General features: G+C 40.7%; 1 protein-coding gene across 2 annotated transcripts in view; it reads right to left on the bottom strand.

Annotated features, from left to right (window-relative positions):
* Positions 1–12,391, bottom strand: part of ATXN3 (ataxin 3) — a 36,446-nt gene that overhangs the window by 6,609 nt on the left and 17,446 nt on the right. For both annotated transcript variants that reach the window (XM_046647487.1, XM_046647486.1), the window contains exons 7-10: positions 10,991–11,123; positions 10,513–10,679; positions 9,067–9,163; positions 2,372–2,478 (exon numbers count right to left, since the gene is read on the bottom strand). In XM_046647487.1, the coding sequence (XP_046503443.1) occupies positions 2,372–2,478; positions 9,067–9,163; positions 10,513–10,679; positions 10,991–11,123 (504 nt within the window). The remainder of the gene's footprint in view (positions 1–2,371; positions 2,479–9,066; positions 9,164–10,512; positions 10,680–10,990; positions 11,124–12,391) is intronic.

A 12,391-nucleotide genomic window follows, 5' to 3' on the forward strand; every position in this document is an offset into this window, starting at 1 on the left:
AGTTCTAAAATTTCATTTGGTTCTCCTCTATATCTTCTTTTTCTTTCCTAAGACCTTCTGTTTTTTCATCTCTGTCAATCATGTTTGTAATTGCTCACTGTTGCATTTTCACAACGACTGCTTTGAAAATCCAAGTCAGATCATTCTAACATTGGTGTCGTCTTGGTGATGGTGTCTTTTGATTGTCTTTTCTTATTCAAGTTGAAGTTTTCCTGGCTTTTGATATGACAAGTGATTTTCGACTGAATCCTGCATCTTTTGGTATTATGCGACAAGACCGTGACTCTTAGTTAGGTCTTCTCTTTCAGCAGGCCTCCTCCGACATAGCACCAGTGGGGGAAAAGGGGTGCTGCCTTGCTGCTGCCAGATATGGCGAGGGGTGTGTGATCATTATTGCTGAACACACGTGGGAGTTCTGCTTCCCACTGTCCTCCACTGATCTCTCTCTGACTGGGAGGGGTAGGAATGCCTCATTACTGCTTCTTACTGACACTGTGGTAGTGGCCCCATTACTGCCTTGAATCAGTGACAGTCCTGATCTCCACTAGGCATACCACCCAGGCGGGAAGCCATAGGGATGCCTCCTCATCACTGGGTGGAAGTCCAGGCTCCCAATGACCACTGACACCATGGGAAAGGGGGCTTCGATGTCTCCTGGAGGGAATGCCAATCCCAGCTCCCCACTTGGCTTTCTCTGACACCACCTGGCCAGGGGAAGGGGGAGATGTGCCTCGTTACTGCCAGGTGGGGATACAAGTCTACGCTCGCACGTGGCCTTGGCTGACAGGGTGGGGTGGCGGTAGGGCCAGTTTATTTACTTAGTCTAGTTCGGCTGGACTAGAGTGTTTATTATCGAAAAGTTTTTGTCTTGCAAGGGGGTCCCTTTTGGCTACATCGAGCAGGCTTTTCTTGGGGCTTTCTTCTTGGTCTGCGCCCATGGCTTCTCTAGCACCACATCCAGGACAGATGAGGCAACAAGAAAAGCCAGGCCATTCACTACTATGTTGTTCCTCTGGTCCTGAGCTTCCCAGCCAGTCTGTCTTCTCTACCTTTCAGAGTCTTCTTATGTTTGTTTTACACAAATGCCCAGGGTAGTTAGCTGTACCTAGCAGGAGGAGTAGGGTAAAAAACAGTTCATTCCTTTTTATCGCTAAATAGTAGTCCATGGTTTGAATGTACCATAGTTTGTGCATCCATTCACTAGGTGAAGGACAACATTTAGACAGTTTCCAGGTTTTGGCAATTATGACTAAAGCTGCCATAAGCATTCACATACAAGCTTTCGTGTGAACCTAAGTTTTCCTTTCTTTTGGTTACATATCTAGGAGTGGGACTACTGGATCACATGGTTAACATTTAAGTTTATAAGAAAATACTAAACTGTTTTCCAAAGTTGCTTATCATTTTACATTCCTACCAACAATTTTTGAGAGTCCCACTTGCTCTGACCCTTGCTAGCATTTGGTATTGTCAATTTTATTATTATTATTTTGGTGAGAAAGATTGGCCCTGAGCTAACATCTGTTGCCAATCTTCTTCTTTTTGCTGGAGAGGATTGTCACTGAGCTAACATCTGTGGCAATCTTCCTCTATTTTATATGTGGGACGCTGCCACAGCATGGCTTGATGAGCAGTGCTAGGTCTGCGCCTGGGATCCAAACCTGCAAACCCAGGGCTGCTGAAGTGGAGCGCATAAACTTAACCACTGCACCACCAGGCCAGCCCCTGATTTTACTTTTTTATTAAGCCATTCTTACAGGTGTGTACTGGTATCTCATTGTGGTTCTAATTTGCATCTTTTCATGTGCTTATTTGTGATCCATATATTTTATTTGGTAAAGTGTCTGTTCAGATACTTCGCTGATTTTCTTGAGTTGTTTTCTTATTTCCGTTTTCAGAGTTCTTTATATATTCTGCTTACAAGTCCTTTGTCATCTATATTTTCTTTTTCACTCAACTTCTACTAACAATAATTGGCCAAAGTTTAAGACCTATTAAACCAAGGCCTGAGAAGTAATTCTGGACTTCCTGTTGCTATTGAGACTATACTCAGGTGTTTTTAGTTTTCCAGGTCATAAAATGTATTTATTTCCCACCTACTAATATTTACTAGCTTGGAGGAACCTTTGCAGAATGTAGTAATTACTGTGAAGTTGCAAGTAGTGTTTATCATTTTAAAGCAAAACCTTCATTGAGTGCTCTAGTCAGCCTGCTCCTTAATCCAGGAAAATTTAGTAGATTACAAATTCCTTCGAGAGTTTCAATACCATTAAAGAAAGGAGAAAAAAGCCTGTAGAGCCCAAATCACACGGAGCCTACGTGTCCAACAGAGGGTGCAGGTAACAGACGTGATGGGCGGTCAGAGGCGTACCTAGATCACTGCCCGGTGCTCCTGAGCTTGTGGTCGGCCTTTCACACGGATGGGACAACTGGCCTGGTGGAGCTTGCTGCTGCTCTTGCTGCTGCTGCTGCTGCTGCCTGAACATTCAAAAGGGAACATACGTTAGAAAAACCAACCCTAAGAATAAATACGCCCTGAGAAAAACTATTCATGTAGGAAAAGGTTCCACAAAACAAAAGAGTCACTGGCATGAACACCACAAAAAAACGCAAGAACAATCAGTCTGATATATATATTGCTTCAAAGTATCACAGTGCTGATCCTAGGAAACCTGGATATAAAATTGGAATTTATCAGACAAATTAATAGGTAGGTATTTTTACCACAAAATAACACATTGTACCAAAGGATTCACTGGGGGACCAGCCCTGTGGCCGAGTGGTTAGGTTTGCGAGGTCCACTTCGGAGGCCCAGGGTTTCACCAGTTCGGATCCTGGGTGCGGACACGGCACTGCTCATCAGGCCACAGTGAGGTGGCGTCCCACATGCCACAACTAGAAGGACCCACAACTAAAATATACAACTATGTACTGGGGGGATTTGGGGAGAAAAAGCAGAAAATAAAAAATAAGATTGGCAACAGTTGTTAGCTCAGGTGCCAATCTTAAAAAAAAAAAAAAAAGGATTCACTGGTAGCTATTTTTACGCAAATATGTTGGTTTCCAGATCCTTAATTTTGCTGGAAGTCAGTGAACATAAGCACCTTTGAGAAGATAAAGCATCTCAAATTACTATATCCATTAACATGATCTTTCCATGGCTGGCTCCTTCCTGTCATTCACATCTGAGCTTAAATACCTCCTCTCCTCAGAGATACAGCTCCTGACCACCTCACCTGAGGGAGCCACCTGGCATTCTGGCTCTCTCAGCACTGTGTTTGAATTTGCAGCAGAAACATATCACCCTCTGATATTCTTCTGTTCGTCTGTCTCTATCTTTAGAGTGTAAGCTAACAAGAGCCCAAACCTTTTCTTGTTTGTTTCCCCAATGCCAAATACTTCATGAATGAAAGAAATGAAAACAACTGTTTAATATGCATTACCAAGTTTCAGTAGTATCTATTGCATTAAAATAAGCTCTCCCTGTATTTTTTTCCCAAAAGGAGAAAATCATAAAAATCCACAATTTAAAACATTTAAACATGACGGTTATGATGTAAATATACACAAGAGTGTCCTTGTACTTAGGAAATATACACTGAAGTACTGAGATGTAATGAAAATCATGCCGGAAGTTATTCTCAAACGGTTCAGAAATGTCAATAATTAGGGAATCTGGGTGAAGGGTATAAGGAGCTCTGTGAACTATTTCTGCTTTTATGTAAATTTAAAATTGTTTCATATATATACACGCATATATGCTGAAAATTAAAGAAACAAATTTATAAACAGCTGACAGTCTGAGTGAGAAGCTTTAGCTGTCAAAAAATGCATACAAGGATTTTTTAATTACCAGCAACACTATTAACAGAACAGCACATTTTTTTCCAGGGTCCCTCTTAACCTTGTGTTTTAAATATGAGGAACAAAGAAAATTCAACCAGTGGGAATTGCAATTCCTCCCTGTTGACCTTTGAGTCAGCATACTGACATCTAGATGGGTTTATGACTCCCTGGGATGCATGGCTAATGATGTACACATGGGCAGTACGTTCCCAGGAGCATAACCCGATTCTGGAACCCAGCCTGAGAAAGACAGGCTGTGAGTTATGAAGAGTGCCTGGCACATCAGCTCTCTCTCCAAGCCCTCTTCCCCCTCCACTCAAGGAAGTACGTCAGAATGCAAGGGAGGGTAGGTGAGACAGTGACCTCAGAGGGAGGACCTTTATTCTACCTGACGTTTATGAAAGGTGAGAAGTAAATGAATTGCCAAGTCTGAAACAATGTGGACACCTTTCATATGTGATGACACCGTAAGACGGAGCATGTTCAAAGAACACTAGCATCCCTTCCCACGGTGCTTCTAATGTGCCTTCAGTCGTACAGAGGCTGGGAAGCTCAGAACTGCATCTTAGATAGCTTTACAGCAGGATTCTGGAAACCATTAGACACTCACATGAGATTTAAAAGGCAGAGAGGAGGCAGAGCCATACTCCTGCTGCTGAGGATCTTCTCTCGGGCAAGTCAAGTCACGGCAATGCCAGTCCCAGAACCCCGCTTCTCCACAGTTGTGGGGGGCAGACTTCATGTTCCCATGTCTGGGCAACTGTGGTGGCAGCGTCCTGATCTTAGGATCACAGCTATAGCAGCGTGTCCTTAAACTCAATATCCTGATTCCCCATCGTCCCAAGGAGGGCAGTGGCCAAAGCTCTTCCAACAAATGGGTCTGGAATTCTGGAGGCCTGGCCCACAGCCTGCACCTCCAGTTCTTCCTAAGATTGTGGAAGCCCTTAATTTCTGTATTAGTCTTCTGCTTAAAACACCTCTGATAGTTTCTGTCTGTTAAACTGAACCCTGATAAACTGTACCACGCCACTGACGTGCTGGCTCAAGTTTCAGGCAATCAGAAAATCAGAGCAATCCAGGACCATGAAAACATGTTCCCCTTCTCGTTGGGAAACAGTTTTTTAGTGACAGAAAGAAAGAATCTTCATCATCTCAGAGCTACATCTAGAGGAGACATTAATGAGGCTAACACACATCTGTGGAATACTTGACAGTTTACGAAACAGTTTCACACACATTGCCCAATGTGATGCTCATAACATGTGAGTTAAGGCAGTGACATAGCTGACACAGTCGAGTTTTGCTTGGAGTTTTATGATAGGTAAAATGCATTTCGAGATTACTACTGGAGAAAATATCATGGCTGTGAAAATATTAACAACTCTTACTCATAAAGTATGAATTTGTAACAGGTAGATTTTTAACAGTATTTTTATGCTCGATGAATAAATACTGTGGTTACTATTTTAAGTATGAAGCTTCAAATACTCTATGGGAAAAAAACTCGATCAATTTGAATGAATAACAAGTTGGCCTCAGGGACGGTTTGGAGAGGGTCAGAGGGAAGAGTCAGCTTGATAACTTCGGAGCCAAGTTCCCAAAGATGGAAGCTAGAGGGACAAGGACCCATCTAGGCTTAGGAGTCGGGAATTCTAGTGAAACGCAAATATTAGTTTCTCAACTACTTTCCTAATAAGTCCTGTAAGATTCTGAGTGCCAACATTAAAAAGAAACACCAAGGGGCCAGCCGGTGGCGCAGCAGTTAATTGCGCACATTCTCCTTCAGCAGCCTGGGGTTTGCTGGTTCGGATCCCAGGTGCGGACACGGCACCGCTTGGCACGCCATGCTGTGGTAGGTGTCCCACGTATAAAGTAGAGGAAGATGGGCACGGATGTTAGCTCAGGGCCAGTCCTCCTCAGCAGAAAGGGGAGGATGGGCAGCAGATGTTAGCTCAGGGCTAATCTTCCTCAAAAGAAAAAAATAAAATAAAAACAAAAAAATAAAGCAAAACTATAAAAAAAAAAAAGAAACACCAAGGAGTTAGCTCTCAACTCTTCTCAGCAACACGTCACTCTGTAGAAAGTTCCCACCAGTATTTTCAAGGTCAAACCAGGAGGGAGAGGATGAAAAGCTGAAGCTGGAAACCATCACTTCCTCCACACCTTCCTGCACAATCAACTCCCCTCCAATCAGGAAGGAACCATACCAATGCTCAAACATTTTAAAAAGGGCGCCAGGTTGACTAAGACATCTGTATTAGTTATCGATGGCATTGTGCTTATTATAACTTACTTAGTCATTGTGGAATGTTACTGTATTATCCTATCTACTATAAAACGTTTAATTTATTGGAAGTTCCATTTTTTAATATAAAAAATCTAAAAATATTTTTAAGTAAAAGAGTGATTTGTTTTTATGCTTTATTTTTTTAAATGTATTTTTTTTTTTTTTGCTGAGGAAGATTTGCCCTGAGCTAACATCTGCTGCCAATCTTCCTCTATTTCATTTGTGGGTTGCCACCACAGCATGGCTGACAAGTGGTGTAGGTAGGTGCCAGGGATCCAAACCCACAAACCTGGGCCGACAAAGCAGACCACGCAGAATTTTACCCACTAGGCAATGGGGCCAGCCTGTTTTTATACTTTAAAGATGTTTTTTTGGGCCAGCTTGGTGGCGCAGTAGTTAAGTTTGTATGTTCTGCTTTAGCAGTCCGGGGTTCACCAGTTTGGATCCTGGGTGTGGACCTACACACTGCTTGTCAAGCCATGCTGTGGCAGGCATCCCACATATAAAGTAGAGGAAGATGGGCACGGATGTTAGCTCAGGGCCAGTTTTCCTCAGCAAAAAGAGGAGGGGATTGGCAGCAGATGTTAGCTCAGGGCTAATCTTCCTCAATAAAATAAAATAAAATAAATAAAGAAAAAAAGAAAAAAAGGAACTTAAAAAAAAAAGACATTTTTCCTTTCTTAGACGTATTTGTGAATTTTGTAGTTTCTCTATAAAGCATGTCTATTTGGACCATTTTATTCTGGCAAAAAGCAAAGTCGGAAAGAAGCATGGTCGAAGTGTTGCTTGGGAACTGTTCTGGAGAGCAGTTTAGAAATCTATACCAAGGCCTCAAAAATGCTCATGTCCAGGGGCCAGCCCCATGGCCAAGTGGTTAAGTTTGCGTGCTGCACTTCAGTGGAGGATTCACTGGTTCGGATCCTGGGTGTGGACATGGCACCGCTCATCAGGCCATGCTGAGGCGGCGTCCCACACAGCACAACCAGAAGGACCTACAGCTAGAGCATGCAACTATGTACTGGGGGCTTTGGAAAGAAGAAGCAGCAAAGAAAAAAAAATAGTAAGACTGGCAACAGATGTTAGCTCAGGTGCCAATCTTAAAAAAAAAAAAAAAAAGCTCATGTCCTTTAACCCAATAATCTGACATCCTCAGGACAATCAGAAGAAATGGCAAGAGACTTGAGGCATGGAGTCAGCCCACTGTTCACTGCCTTATCAATTATAATAGCAAAAGTCAAAAGGGTTATACACAATTATGTCATGTATATTCATTTTATGAAATATTCAGCCTATTAAAAAAATATTTACTATCACGGGAAAATGGGTCTAACTAATATACATTATATGTGTGTCTGTGTGAACAGAAGAGAATGGGCCAAAACACTAACATCAGCTATTAGTGTTATTATGTTTTCTTTCAATTTTGAGATGTCTTAAAATAAACTTTCTGGAATATTACTTTTTATCTAATTAAGTAGTTTTAAGTTATCTTGAACACTAACTAGATATTTGATGGTATTATAGAATTCTCATTAATAATATCAGGTGATAATTATTAACATTATTGTGTGACAGTAGCCTTTGACTCTGTATAAAAAAAAACATATATTTTATACACACACTGAAATAAATATGGGTGAAGTGATATGGTGATTTAGATTTGTTACAAAATAATTCCAGCTTAGGGGTGGCAGAGCGGAAAGCATGGGAGACGGGCGCATAAAAAACAACACTGACCACGTGCTGATATCTGTTAAACCCAAGCAAGGGGTAAGCAGGGCTTCATTATGCTGCTTTCTCTATTTTATATAAACTTGAAGTTATCATAACTAAAAAATAAAGCTAATTTTAAAATTTAAAAAGAAGTGAAAAGCACTAATAAGCACTATTTTGAAATTTTATATCTAATGCATTAATCTGTCACTGAACAAAGACTAGAAATATCTCACATTAAGAGGATGTTAGTTGATCAGAACTTTCCTTCATATACTTCTGAGTTGTGACTTAAAAAAAACAAACAGAAAAGAAGGTAAATATTCTCTTCATTACACCATCAAATGAAAAATGCTCCAATATTTTAGATACTGCTAAAATACTGCCAATTATGATGATAAGACGCTGCTTCTTAGTTGCAGAGATGTTGAACTGTGAAAATATGTGCATCTTAGCATTTATGAAATACAATAAATAAAGGCCAGATTTCGCCACTGGCCTTTTGTTTTCTGACCTGGGATCACAGGATCTGAATACCTACTGTAGACTTTGTAATCTCTAAGATGGAGCTTTATCATTAAAGAAGAAAAAAGGAAGAAGGCTTGTCACTGATAGTGACTGGAAAGGCTGATATTATTATAGGGTGAAATTTCTGTTTTGAGAGCACCTTAGAAAGCCAGGATCAAAGTCAGGTTTTAGAGCTGATGATTCTGATTTATGGTTTGCCCCCACATCCCCAATGCTGACAGGCCTGTGGTACCCCCCTCATAGTGGCAACGAGTACAGCAATTAACCACCACCTCTATTTGGGAGTGTGCTTGCTAACGCAAATGCCGTTTTCCTGTTAATTGACAGAAGAACTCTGCAGGGTTAGGAAACCAAGCAGCACATTCAAAGGATCGTTAGCATTGTTCTTGTTTTGGCCCAATTCCATTTTCTTTTGATGACTGAAATTTTACAGGGTGTCCTTCACCCTATTTCATTAGTATTGGGGTAAAGTTTTTCCCTAAAACTACATTTCATTTCAGTTTTTATTTGCTGTAAATTTTTTAAAAAATACATTGAAATGTTCACAGGGCTCAGGCAGTAACCAGTTTTGTAAAAGGAGAGAATCCTAAATAAAATAAATAGTTTAAGCCAAAGCTGTATGTTTATAAATAGACAAAATAGCCAAAGTAAATATTAAATATGCAATTTTAATATTGTACCAACTACTTTACTTTTCAAAGTAGGCTTCTCTTCTTTTCCGTAGCTCTTCTGAAGTAAGATGTGTATCTGACGTCTGTGGAATATCTTGAGATGCATTTCTGGAACTACCTGAAAACAAAAGAAAATGGAACAAAACAGTCATTTTATTTACCAATTCAAGAAATGATATGTTTCTACTTATTTGAGCAAGTTTTTGTAAAGTTTTCTTCTTAAAAACATTCTGCTACTATTCTGTAAATAGAAGAAAGGCTCTGAAAGGCCCAGGGGAAAATCTGAATAAGGTGGTTCAAATTTAACCTGTGTCCACTGCGAGCAAAGCTGTCGCCATCTGTGACAAGGTGGAGGGGAGGAAAGAAGCCCAACGACCAACTCGGTAGGAAGAGCCGTTGACACCAAACTTGTGTGCTCTTTTTAAGTTATTAGAAATGAACCTACACTTTCAAAGGCAAAAAATTCCTAAAAGCAACTTACAGTGGATGATCACAAAACAAACCCATTCTCTGTCTTCCGCTATCCCCAAACATTTGGGTACTACAACAACTTATGTTTCCATGTTCTCACTTAATAGCCGCACAGACCAGAGATTCTGCACAAATTGTAAAATAAAGTGGGAACAAGAGTGAAATACACAAAAATATCTAAAATGATAAGAGTGGTGTCTGTCCGTTATTGGGCTAATCCAGCAGGGCTCTACGAATCAAAAATGGGATTGCACACCACGTGGAGTGCTCAGCGGTGTGCCAGGAGGCATGAGAAATTCAGGGTGAAATACGGCACAAAAAGGATAATCTTTATATTAAAGGAACCTCAATTTTATAGGTATTTAAGGAATTCAATTGCTAGAGTAATTTCATTAGAAAGTACAAATTCATGTTAATTAGAAAAAATAAAACTACCAAAAAAACCAAAACCAAAACCAACCCTCACACTTTTAAGTAAGCCACCTCGAGCTACGTCCCAGACACTCCCCGCAGCCTGGTTTCCGAGGGGTTAAATCCTCACACTCTGCTGATGGGTTTCCAGCACTAAAAGAGCGGGCCCACCGCATGGCCTTGAGCTTTAAGTTGCATGGCCACTAAGTGTTAGATTTTTGTAAAATCAGTTTATACTCTCTGTCCAGGCCTTCCTTCATGTCCAATAGCATATTTATAAAACAGCTGGTCTGGGTCAGGGTCAACGGACCTCCACAAACATTAACCTTAGTCTACTGTTGTATTAGTACCGTATTATAACCAAATAGAATAACCAGAAATATAACTAATGCTAATATACCATAGGTTGTAAAAAGTTACTTGGATTAAAAGAAATCTGAAAGAACGGCTGAGTGGACACAGCCCTTGTTTCTGTGGTGACTGTCTCAGAACTTCTGCTAACAGTATGTTAACTTCTCGGGGAACTAAGAATAATCTGAACCAGTTCTTCGACAACAGATAAAGTGCATGTCAGAGCATCCATACCTTGCATACTGAGCTGAATGGCCCTGCGGAGGTCTGCTTCTTCATCCTCCATGTCGATTTCTTGGCGACTCAGCGCCAGGGCCCTCTGCAGATCCTCCTCATCTTCGTCTACCATTCCTGACCCATCGTTTGCTTCTAAGACTCGTTCCAGATCCGTTTTCTGGACTCTAAAGAACAAAGGCACTGATGATAACTGCGGACCAGTCTTCTATTTCAGATATAACATAAAGACATTTACAAACCAAAAATTCTATGTAAGACAAAACGTATCCATTGTCTGGCAGATAAGACTGCGTTGCGACGCGAATCTAAGTTAACATATTTAAGTAATTCAGAGTTGATTCAAGTTTGAACCAATAAACTTTACTAAAAAAAAAATCACCAATAATAAAAGGACCGCACATTCAATGTAAGCATGAAAATTTAATTCTTGCAATAAAATGCTATCCTATAGTCCAGGCTGCAGGTTTGGTTTTACCTCTGTTCCTTTAATTGTGCCAGCTCTTCTCCAATAAGTTTTGGTCGATGCATCTGTTGGACCCTGATCATCTGCAGGAGTTGGTCAGCTTCACAATCCGGCAGATCACCCTTAACAACAAATATAGAATAACCTAAAAAAAAGGCAAAAATAGACTAAAACAGCTAGTAAGGGATTCAAAGTTGATTTAAAATGCTAGCAGATAGAGGCAGCACAGGACAGTGGAAAGAGTACGATCTACGGAGTCAGAAAGAACTGGGTTCAAACAGTGATTCTTACAAGTACTAGTGGGTGATTTAGGACAAATTACTTAAAGTCTCTGTGCCTCACTTTCTTCACCTGTAAAATGGGACTAGCCATCTCACAGAGTGACTATGAGACGTAAGTGAAATAATATCTTAAAGGGCCCTACTAAAACAGTGCTTGACCAAGTAACAGAGAGGCAGGTAAAGGAGCGGGAAAGAGCAAGGACTCTGGACTCCCACTGTGTGGGTTTTAACCCTAGCCTGTCCACTTCCCAGCTGCATGGTCTCTGGAAAATCTAGAGACCCATCTACACCCTGATTTCTTCAATCATTAAACAGTGATGCTGAGGGCTGTCGTGAGGACGCAATCGGATAATGTGTGTAATACTGTGCAATACGGGCAAGATGAGCCATCTGTGGAAAAGCTGCCCCCACCCTGACAGACAGACACAGACACACACCTTCCTTTTAAGCGAAAACTGGCTGGGAAGCCAAGACCCCAAATCCAGCCAAGGTGCTGAAGATATGGCTCTTGTTTTGAAAGCATTACAATGGTCCCACGTAATTTTTTATAAATATGATTCTAGAAAGCCAGGGTTTTCCCAGCTGGATACTACATACAAAAACTAAATACGGGTGCTCTATATCTAAGTCATTCTAATCAATTTAAGCTTTTCCATATAAACGTTTCTTAAACTTCGGTGCTTGTTACTGGATAGCCTTTGTGAGCATTACCAGATAATGAAACAAATAAACAAAGATCAAAAGGACTATTAATGGAAAAACTGAAAACAGTAAATAATAATACACAATATTTTTTTTACAAGGACAAGTGTGCTCAGAGTTCAGATGGTTTAACCCATTTTGTGCCAGTAAAACTGTTTCCAGATCTCAGCATAAGCATGTCAGCCCAGCATGGTATTCCATGAAGGGCACCATGAAGAGCAGAAACTGTCTTGTCTGGGTGCACAGTGAATATCTTAGCTTTTATTCAAGACTTTAGATTTCGTTCTAAGTGCACTGGGAAGCTACTGAAGGGCGAAGCATGAGGGTGTGCCATAATATGCATGACATTTTCTTTGAAAGCTCTGGGCTGCTTTATGAACATAACATACAAGAACCAGAGTTCAAGAAGAGCGATCCTTACTGAAAGGGA

Source organism: Equus quagga, chromosome 20, assembly GCF_021613505.1.
Source record: "Equus quagga isolate Etosha38 chromosome 20, UCLA_HA_Equagga_1.0, whole genome shotgun sequence".
Classification (NCBI taxonomy): Eukaryota; Metazoa; Chordata; class Mammalia; order Perissodactyla; family Equidae; genus Equus; species Equus quagga.